Here is an 11304-nt window from a genome sequence, read left to right on the forward strand (position 1 = left end):
GGGGGTCTTCTTGCAAAGCTCCAAGCGATCTTGTCTGGTCTTCACATGAGGAGGAGACGGGGGATAATCTTTGGCTTTGATGTGTGCACAAGGTCTGGGTGCCTGTGCGTATACGCGTGTGCATGCTTGGCGTGCGTGTGTGTGTGTGTGTGTCTTCGGTGCGTGGATAGCCACGGGAGGGAGGACACGCTGTTCTATCCATCAAAATGCCCGCATTGTGTTTTCACACGGCGGAGCAGCGAGCAGGGCCTGTAAAGCAGAGGACATGGCAGGCCCGATCAGCGCCAGGCAGCTGCTGGGATCAATAAGGGGCTGATGCGGGGGGCTCTGCGCGTCCTGAGAGCCGCCGTGGGCTCCGCTGGCTGGCTGCTGATAGCGGGGCCTGTCCAGATCCGGCGGGGCTGTGTTTTTCTGCTCGGGTATTTCGTTGGGATGCTGTGTTGATAATTCGTGTATTCCTCTAATGTTTTGGAGCGGAGATTGATGTGACTTAAGTGGGAGTGTAGGGAGGGTGGGGGGTATTTATTTCAGCTCTCAGAAAGTTTTAAAAAATCAACAGGCTGCACATATTATAACAGCAAACATTTGTTGTTGGTTTTTTTTTTGTCTACCTTAATGCTGGTAAGCTTCCATTGAGACCTAGACTTATTTTCATTAGAGAACAACAAAACATTAGCAAGAGGTACACACTATATATGCACTAAATCTGATAAAAGTGTGTGCAGAGACAGCAGTTGCCCTTTTTGAGTAATGTAGGAAGCCATGCAGTGCAAGTGAAGATTGATTTGTACATGAAAATAGCTTCTTTATTAGGTGCACCTATTCCGTTTCTTGATACCACAACTATCGTTTTTAGTTCTCACTCGGCAGCATCGATGCATACAGTGGCGAAGATAACTTGCTGAAGTTTAAACTGAGCACAGTTTAAAGTTGCTAAGAGCATGTCAAAAAACAACCGTGTTTTAACTGGATAATCGCAGAAAGTTGTCACTCGGTTGGGCTACAGCTGCAGACGACCACGCCAATTACCTCACACATGTCAGCTGAGAACAGGAAACTGAAGCTGCCTTTTGTCAAGGCTCAGACATTCCTCAAATATCCCTTTAAACCTGGTCTTTTCAAAATATCAAGCTGAGGATGATAAACATGACTCTGCTCTTACAAAAGTACAACTTCGCTAAAGTAATGTGGAAGATACCATTGTCCTGATGTGGCAAGAAAAGGACAGAAAAAGCTGTTTATTATCATCAGCCAACAGTAAATCAGATGTAAAGAAAAGTGAGCAAAAGCTACTTTATCTTAATTTATTTAATGTAGTTTGGCTGATTTGGAAATCTCTTTCCGACCAAAAAACAAGAATTATTCCTAAAAAATTTGTAGGCAAAAAACAAACAACTGCTTTCATATTTAAAGAACAAGAGGAAATATCTTTTTTTATTATTACTGAATGTTTATTTCTTTCTGTCTCTTGCACTTGCACACTCAGCCGCTCACACAGGAGCCCTAATTACAGACACGGTTCTCTGATCTGCTCCACGGTTGTGGTAATTAAAGCAGGACTCTCCTCCTGAGAGCTCGGGCGTCAGACAGAGCGGCACGCCGAGGCGCTGGGTGGTGCAGGGCTGAGCTCCCTGGTAGCGCTGTAGGTGAGACGCGAGGTGTGGTCGTGATCACAAGTAGCTGACAATGAGGCGTTCTTGTTGAGCTCGCAGCTGGGCGAACAAAAGATGCCGGAACGTTTGTGAAAGCGTCTTGGAAACGATGTGGACAAAAGAGCAAACGGTTCACCTGGTTTTCACATTTACTCCTTCAACGTTGTCACATTTTGTCACGTTGCAACAACAACTGTCAGTTTTCTGTATTTATGTATAAATGTGATAGACCAACACAAAAGTAGTGGTTAGTTTGGATCTGAAAAGTGTGGCAGACGTATCTTGTCAGACCTTTTAAAAACCAGGTTTCACAGCAATAATTATGGCTAATATGTGTTTTTTTTTTTTGGGGGGGGATTGGGGGTTCTTACAAAATAACTCAGACTGTCAGATTGGAAGAAAAGCATCCATGAAAACAAGTCAGAGACAGAAATCCTCAAAATGATTTAGATCTGTAGTTTGACTGAACCATTGCCAGCACATGATGATGATGATGATGAGGTTGATTGTTGTTTTGCTGGATATTTGCAATCGCTGTCCTGCTGGATGGCGTACTGTGCTCCCATTTGCTCCATCCTCCGTCTTTATCATTCTGCCTCTTTTTTTTTAGTTGGTTGTCTGTAACTATAAACTGATTTGCAGAGGATTCCAGCATTTTCTCCACACCTCATTGTGATTTGCTGCAACTTAGAGTGAAATGTGATGCCAGTAAGTCACATTTGTCATTAAAGTAAAGTACCGTTCAGTTCAGTACACTGTAGCATTTTGCATGTGGGGGAAAAAAACAACAACTCCTATCTCATCTTGCCAAAGCACTTCTTTCACGTGTTTGCTTTGTCATCTTATTGCAAACTGCAAAGCAACTTTCAGCAGTGGGGGCATTGCTGCCCTAATGATTGCCTTTATGTAAAGATTAGTTATCCTGTCCTCCACTGTGGATCTCTGCAGCTCCTCCAGAGGCACCATTTTATTTGGAGGGAGTTTCATAACCTGGATTTGTCCTCAACTTTTTATATCAATATTAAATCACACCCTGTTGACAGTTTAGGATTATCTACTACTTGGTTGGTTTCTGAAAGCAACACGTTGCACTTTTATTTGAGGGTGTCAGAGTAAGAGATTTGTACTAAAAATAATTTTAAAATAAACATGCATCAGTTTCCTTTCCGTTGATAATTGCTCAATACTTTGTACTCTCGTGTAACATAAGGTTAAAAAAAAAAGAAAAAAAAAGAAAAGAAACTGAAATTTATGGTTGTAACATGGCAAAATGTGGAAAACGTGCATAGGTGGGAATCCTCTTACATGCTGAATATGGAATAATTATTGATTATTAGTGTAAAAAAGCATCAAACATTTGTGTAACTTGCTTTTTCTTCTGCACAGAGAGAAGCCAATGTAAACTGAGCTGCCTCCCAGCTCTGTTCTCATTACACGCCTACTGTTGTCCTGCCGCGCCTGCTTTCCCTCAGCTCGTCCCCTCCGTCCTCTCACATTAGTGTTCAGAGAGAGTCCTGTCTGCACACCGCCGGTCAGGTAAGGCTCCGTTTGTAGAGGCTAATGTGTCATGATCCATGTTCTTGGCAGTACGGAGTCAGCAAAACAACTTGGAGTTGATTTTTGTTGTTGTTGTTGTTGTTGTTGTTGTTGTGTGCTCCTAGAGGCAGGAAAAGCATTCCTGTCTCAGACATTACGGACATAAATGTGGGCCTGTTTCCCTTTGAACCCCCGGGGTCACTCCGTGTTTATTTTGCATGTTCTGTGTTGCGTATCCACAGGTTTCTCTGTCGACATTTGTGTTGCATTGCCACGTTGAAACCTCTGTGTGGTGCTGTGGCTCCACAACTAATGTTGTTCAACATTTACAATAGAAAGGCGAATCGATAAAAATCTGTCAAGAGTATGAAAGCAGGGTGGGTTCCTGGAAAATTATAGATTCACAGAACAACTTTAAGAGCCATTTGCTTCGAGACAAATAAGCTAGGGCACGACGGCAGCTTCCCTTTGAAGGTCTCTTTCTTCTTCCTGCAGTTTTCTCCTGTGTTGGTGTCTTCTGATGGATGAATATGTCCACTACTAATAATATCGCCCAGGCCAGGAAACTGGTGGAGCAGCTGAGGATCGAGGCAGGAATTGAACGCATTAAGGTGATAATATCGGTCATCTGCTTTGTGTGTGGATCCTATATTTCCTCTCTCGTATTGCTATTTTTTTTGTTTGTTCCTTTTATGCACCACCACTTTAATTGAGCTTTATTGTTAAAGCTTAGTTGTGTTTTTTCACTATATACTTTTTTTTGTTTATAAAGTGTAGATTTCCATGAAATACTAAGCTTGAGTAAAATATGCGAATAAAACGAGGAAAAACCAAAAAACTCATACTTTCTTTTCATTTTTATGTCACCTAGTTGTTCCTCCATTTACAAAATCCATTCAGTAAACTAAACAATAACAAAACTGTCAAACTGAAAAAGCTTATTTTTGGTTCAAACAATTCATCTGACACCTTAACCAGCAGTCTACATAATTGTTGACCTTCATTATTACCTTTTTAAAAGTTGGGAGATTACTGATTAAGAACGTTATCCTGAAAAGTAATGATTTAGTAAGTTCTGCCTTCATTACTTCACGGTGAGAGTACTAAAGCTACTAGTATCACACCTGAATCTTTTTCTAAATACTGCCGTCATACATCACTCTAATCCCACCATCTTTTCACTGCTTTAAATTCAAAATTCCTAAATGGGCAGAACCCCTTATAAATATTTCTGAATTTCAAAATTACTTTAAAAGTTTTTTTTCTTCATTTTCTCAAGATTTAGTCAGAGACTAAAAGGAGAACGAGTGTTGTAGTTGCCAACCCACCTCTGTGGAGGCAGCTCCCACTTCATACCAAATATTCTCCTTTCTCTCCTCTGTCTAGGTCTCAGATTAAATATTTCCCAAATTATTGGTTTTGCTTCTTGTGGTCTGATTTTTATGTTGCTTGTTTTTTGGGTGGGGGTTTTTTGGTGATTGCTGGTTGAAGCTTGATTTTATTTTTCAAGCGTTTCTTTTTTAATTCCTAAAGATAATTGTAGTTAAACATGCAATTATGTGGTGTCATCAGAGGAATGCACTTCTTTTTAGAAAGTTAAATATTATCTTGATAAATACATGATTTAAACAAAATAACAAAACAGATAGAAACAAAATATCACAACATGCTCTAGAGGTGATAAAACGAGTCTTGTAGCTTTAATTTTGTTCATCATTTGTATTTCTTCTTTCCCTCACTCTTGTCGTTTTTCTTTCCTCTCCCTCTATTTTTTTCTGAACCCCTCTTCCCGTCCGTCCCCCCAGGTTTCTAAAGCAGCGGCGGATCTGATGAGCTACTGTGAGCAGCACGCTCGAAGCGACCCCCTGCTGGTTGGCGTGCCCACCTCTGAAAACCCTTTCAAGGACAAGAAGCCTTGCATCATCCTATAGCTTCACACGTGCTTTTTCTTTTGCCCTCACACACACACGCATACACACACAACAGATTCTCCTATTCACATAGGCTCACACATAAAAGTTGACTTTTGCAATCAAAATAGGCCCCCACCCATCCTTAGACGCCAAGAAACCCCAGCTGGCGTTTGGGGGTTACACACGCAGTCGCTCCAAATTTAGCCACTAAGAAACAGTGCCACAATCCAGAACCACCACTAGGGGGCAGGTATCTTGTCCTCAGAGCTTCTGAGATGAGTTAAGCATAGAGTATGGTCCAAGGTGCTCGGTATTATTCCCATATGCTGGTGAATTAACAACCACTTAACTTGAAAAGGGATTTCTGACATTTAACAATTGGTAGGAAGCCCGTTTCTTTTCCACCGCCGGTCATGAAACGAGGCGTCGGGTAAATGATGGGCAGCTGCTGCACAGGCAGGCAGTGGGAAGAAGCATGTGGGCAACACAAATAAGTGGTGGGCGCAAGGCCGACCGTGCCAAACACGACCCAGGGTCGCATCGAAAAGCTCAATAAACGCTTAATCTTCTGCGGGAACTTTAAGATTAAAAAAAAAAGAAAAGAAGACAATCCGAGAGCGTTGTCTTTAGCTAGAGTCTTTGCTTTGGTCAGACCACAGCATGTTCCCTCTCGAATCCGTATCAACAGACCTCTTCTCCGCCTGCGGCCTCTCTGCGGCTGCCTCCAGCCTTTTCTTGGCCAAGCCTCCAGCTGTGCCAACCTGTACAAAAGAAAAAAACCCTGTCTCTAGATACTGATCCGCTGTCGCTGGTTCCGCTGCGGCTCGAGACAGCTGCTGCCGTTGGTTCAGAGTCGATGTCTTAGCCGACCTCAGATCTGGACCAACCAGAGGAACTCTGCGAACAGCTCAACAAAGAACTCAAGCTATTAACCGTGGACGTTTACTGGGTTTTTTTTGTTTTGTTTTGTTATTTTTTTCTTAAGAAATACTTGTTTGTGAACTCAATGTATGTTTAGGTATTTTCTTGAAGCATTGCTTAACATTTAAGACAATACTGTACTATTTTTTTTTTTTGTTGTTGTTTTACCTTAACGGAAAGGAGGCGTTTCCCATGGCCCACCTGGTTTGGATCAGGGGTCTCATCTCGTAAGATCGTAGGGTCTCTACTGTACATCAAACCTTCGTGTGCTTTACTTTACGTGGGAGCGAGGCCACAGACTGACCACTTTGGAGAATCCATCTTCTACAACGGAGAAAGTTTAAACCTCAACATTTTCTGTGTTTTCAGCTCGTATTTGTTGTTACACGTAAAGATACATGTAGGGAGTATTTTAGAAAGATGGAGATGTACGTTGATTGAACAATCTGACACCTGCAGTGACTTCAAATCCGGTCTAAACAGTAGGATAAATCCATCTAATGTGAGTTCACCACAATCCAGAGACCGGCTCTTGGATTCCCCCTTTCTGTGTCCTCTGCTCCTCCACCACGCTCCTCCAATCTAACAAAACCAAACTTGATTGTAAAACCTGAAAACGAAGAGGGAAGAAAATGGCATTAAGAGAAACAAACTAAGTGTAAAAACTTTCTTTCAGACGTGCAGAAGTGATAAGTTGAAGAGTAGCTGTCTTGGCTTTTTTATTTTTTATGTTACCTTCTTTCTATGGAGTCCATGAAAGCCGATCAGTTGAGTATTATTACCCTGTACAGTGTTTGTAAGATACAGAATCTAAACACAGAACTACCCCCCGTCTGTGGATGTTGGAATTTTTAACACTGCTTCCCTATCGTCCGTCAAAGATCATGTCCGCCTTCTCATTTTTCCTTCAGTTTTTAAAGGCTTGCGAGAGGTTGGTTTTAGCCATAGCTAAAAAGGCAGCAGTCAGGATTTTAACAAGTAAAAACAAACAAAAATGTTGCAAGGTTAAAGATGGAGTCTGTAAGGGGGATTAATCAACAGTGGCCAAAAAAAAAACAACCTCCTGAGCCTTCCTTTAATACCAACGCTGCCATTTTTGTTTTGTCTTAAGTGGTACATTTTTGGGGCAACAAGCAACACAAATGTCGTACATCTATAATTTCAGAGGAGTGATACTATACGGATTGAAACCGGACTTGACGCAAATTTAAGCAAAGCTTTTCAAAAACAGAGTGGCTTGATTTGCACGGTGTTATGATTTTAGTCGATAGTAGGACGCAGTTACAGAGCATGATTGACTTAATTGTTGCTCCTCTGTTGTGATCCCCATGTGACCCAGTTGTGACGCTAACTTTTGAAGGTTATGAGAGGTTCTTCTGGTCCATGCTTCCTCATGCGTGTCTTGTATTTTTTACATCAGTGTTGCACAGATCAGCATTTAAAACAGACTATGCTGAAAGGAGCCAGATTGTGTCGGACTATGTTTGTGTATTTGTGTGTTTTTGAACGCTAAAATCACCAGTTAGCCTAATTCTACATCTTTCTGTAAAAGACATTGCTTATTCTGCCTTTGGATTTTATTCAGAACAAAGAGAGCAGGCAGTTTCACAAGGATAAGACTGCAGGTTGGTGGTGTGTGGCACATAGTGTGCATGTGTGTGTGTTGGGGGGGAAAGGATGTGGTCTGGTGGTGTCTAATTTAGCGGAGACGGAGTTGGGAAAAGACTTGAACTTGTTTGCATTTGTAGGAAAATTTCAAAGAATATTAGAGCACAGTGCCTCTTGTGTCGTAAAACATGGCAGTGTTACAACCCTGTGGTCCTGCAGTTCTAGGTCAGGGTTAGTCTGGCCAGTGGAAAGGTCATGCAGCTTTAGCTAGCACGTGATATTTTGGTGCGTCCGCTTTGTTACATTTTCAAGGTTTTCATCTAGAAATACTTTTGACTCCTCAGTATCCTAATTTATTACACGTTCCAATAGGATTGCTATGTTTTTGCTGTCCAATCAGAAGCAAAATAAACTGAGAATAGTCTTGTAAAATATGCACAATTTGACATATCATAATCCTATTCTCTGTAAAACAGTGAGAAATCAATTTTTAAAAATGTTTTCATTGTTTTCAACAGTATTTTTGCTACTTTAAACTGATTCAAGCAGTCTTTTGTCCTCTTTCTGCTGTAGTCATTCACAACTACATGGCCAATCGAAACCATCAACTGCGTGAAAAGGCAGAAAAGTTGCATTACACTTCACACATGGCATGTTTAACAAAGACAAGAGTGCATAAGTGCTGTTGAATCTGTTAGATTGCCATCTGGTGATCTGAAAGTAGCAGTCAATAAACAGAAATGAAGTAAGGTACAACCCAATTTTGTATTTTATTCAGGATGTCCCAGTAAATTTGGCAACCCTATCTGCCCCGCAAATAATTACATTGTTTGTAATAGTTAGCATAGCAATTGTTGTCAAATCCCCCTGGTTTTCCAGATTAACTCCCAGACAAATCAAACAAAATTGGGATGTTTGACATCCACTTATTTATTAAGGTGTGCTTACTTTAGCTGGAGAGAGGAGAGAAAAAATGTTGCAAGTTAAAATTGTTGTGAAATTCACATACCTAGCATATTCCACCAGTCAAATTAGCTTGTCTTCAACTAATTTGAAACATCATCAGTCAATGAAGTCCGAAAGGACATATCAACAAAGAATAAGCCAAGATTTTCAGAACATTTCTGTAAAATATAAGTTTTGAGGCTAACGGACAGTTTGTCTATTAGCTTAAAAAGTGGAAACTGCTGTAGCAAAACTCACCATTCAGTATTTCTGTTGCTCATTATTTAAATAAAATGTTTTACTTTGCTTCAACTTTTCTGTTCAAGAAAATGTATAAGCTTTAGAAAGCTTGTGGGCTGATTTTTCTATTGCAAGTTTACCGTTTTTGATTTGTTTTTGGTCTGAAAGCTAACTAAGCTAGCTTCAACTTACGTGTTATTAAAAGGCTTTTTGAAACCATTTAATATGACAAGCAGAAGGGACATAGCTGTAGTAAAATAAATATAGTATGCTCTGTTTGGACAGAAAATAAATCTGATTATAAAAATGTCTAATTACTAATTAAAAATCATTTTAATTTAATGCTTAAAAGAATGATTACACTGTAATGCTAAACAAATTGTGATATTTTACTATAAATACAGCTTAATACCAGAAAGTTGGTTCAATATGTGGTGAAAAAAAGTATATATAATAATTATAACATAGATGTGTGATTGTTTTTTGTTTTTTTAATAAATGGATATGGGGAAGGAGGATAAAACTTGCAGGGGTCTATTAAAGAATAACAAGAGCATGCATATCATACCACTACGCACACTGTTGCCCTAAAAATGTCTGACAAATTTTATTTTTTTACATTCTTATATTTTTTCTCAATCATTCCATCTCTTCCTGGGCTACAATCAAAGACGGCCGGCCTGAATTGCTGATTTTGCCGACAGTTTGTCTGATTGATTAGTTGTTAGTTTGCCTTATAGTGGCGTATATTGTGTTAATGCTGGTTGTGGAGTTATCAGATCAACAGAACGAACAGTCCTAAAGCGGAGCATGTGGCTCACGTTGCCAATTCACAAAGTGAGCTCAACAAAGAAATTCATTTTCGGCCCTAGTGAGGCGAGTCTGAGGCTCTTTGCTGGTGGACTGTCATATCAAGCATCACTCAGTTGGATCGGAGTCCCATCTGAGACTCATCTTTGTGTTCTGATCTCCTGTGTATGCATACAGTATATGTATCCTTTTTGCCTTGATTGATTCTGGAAAAAAAAAATCTATTTTTTGTAACTGTTCTCTGATGTGCCATAACTCATGTTTTCTTGCACACTGTTAATATTTTGTGGATATTGCTGTTAAAAAAACTATTGAGAAGTAGATAACATTAATAAAAAGATGATATAACACAACCTGTCACTGGACTCCATTGTGTTGACAGCTGCTGAAAGTTCCCATTTCACCTATTGAATCCGGCCCATCATGTTTTGTTTTCTTGTTTTATTGTGTCAGCAAAGCATTTTTTTTGTTTAGTTTTTTTTTCCTGCAGACTGCATAGATTTATAAAGCACATGCATACACATGCTCACTAGTTTAATAAGTACATGGTGTGCAGAGCAGAGATGGAATCACAGTGTACCAAGCTTAAATAGCAAGTCTCCCAGCTGGACCTTTGCATTGTGTTCTTAGTCCTCCTTTAATCTCTAGAAGCCCTCGCTCCGCAGTCACAGATTTACTCAAAATTTCAAACCATTCTGCTCCTGTGGGCCACGAGATTTGGGCTGTGGGATAAATCACAGCCTGTTAAAAGTCCGCCGCCGCCCGTTATCCCTCTGAGTAGCAGAGTGTAAACAAACGTGTGGTCCATGTGCCTGGGTGTTCCCCTTCTGGCCGAGTGGTGGACGGACATGTGACAGCACAGGAAGAAGCAGGGAGTAAAGCGGAGGGCACACAATGGAGACACAGTTTGCCACGCAAATGTGCACGCAGCCTTGAATTGCAAGAAGTTAAAAGTATGTAACAAAACAAGAGCAGTCAGAGAAATGATGAAGGATTGACAGCAAGGCTTTTATCTTCTCCTAACTTCCTGTAGGGACAGTCAGTCTGCATCAGCTGGCTTTGCCTGTTTCTTAAAGCGTAGTTTCAGGCTCCACCCTGGTGTTATTCCGGTTGACTTACGTTTACTACAAGACTTTGACCTAGCAAGAGCAAGCATTTTTCCATGACTTCAGTGCCACCGTAAACAGCTGTTGTGTAACTCGGCAGCTTCCGTGATGCACGCTTGACTTTTCTTTTGGATTTTTAGTAGGAGTCTTCTCACCCTATGATGGACTGGCAACCTCTCCATCGTGTGGCCCACCTATTGCCCAATGGCTGCTGGCTGGCTGGCTGGCTGGCTGGCTGGCTGGCTGGCTGGCTGGCTGGATGGATGGATGGATGGATGGATGGATGGATGGATGGATGGATGAAAGGAAATCTTCTCAATGGATCCAATAATTTATTGACTTATTGCACAAAAGAATAGACCAAGAACAAATAATACAAACAATAAATTAAACTTTTCATACTGTTATAAAATAGGCAGCATTTGTAAAGGCACATTACATCATGGTCCTGATCAGATCATTCTGTATCCCCTGAGGTTTGAATTCAGACCAAAAAAAAAAAAAAAAAAAAAAACATCATCAGGTCCTGAGACCTTTTTTTTTTTGCTTGTTTTGTTTTTTTTTTTTTTTTTT

At 40.5% G+C, this 11304-nt stretch overlaps 1 protein-coding gene across 2 annotated transcripts; it reads left to right on the forward strand.

Moving 5' to 3' along the window:
• The first annotated feature begins 7 nt into the window (after positions 1 to 7).
• On the forward strand, positions 8 to 9978 carry gng7 (guanine nucleotide binding protein (G protein), gamma 7). Of its 2 annotated transcripts, none has more exons than XM_015033008.1 (4): positions 8 to 92; positions 3039 to 3188; positions 3684 to 3799; positions 4994 to 9978. In XM_015033008.1, the coding sequence occupies exons 3-4, from the start codon at positions 3713 to 3715 to the stop codon at positions 5117 to 5119; spliced, it is 213 nt and encodes a 70-aa protein (XP_014888494.1). In that variant the 5' UTR covers positions 8 to 92; positions 3039 to 3188; positions 3684 to 3712; the 3' UTR covers positions 5120 to 9978. The 2 variants fall into 2 exon arrangements, with proteins under 2 accessions (XP_014888494.1, XP_014888495.1); XM_015033009.1 differs by lacking the exon at positions 8 to 92 and adding an exon at positions 1653 to 2360.
• Positions 9979 to 11304: the final 1326 nt, after the last annotated feature.

This window comes from Poecilia latipinna, unplaced genomic scaffold (genome assembly GCF_001443285.1).
Source record: "Poecilia latipinna isolate Pla-1442-1.1 unplaced genomic scaffold, P_latipinna-1.0 Scaffold255, whole genome shotgun sequence".
NCBI classification, from domain to species: domain Eukaryota; kingdom Metazoa; phylum Chordata; class Actinopteri; order Cyprinodontiformes; family Poeciliidae; genus Poecilia; species Poecilia latipinna.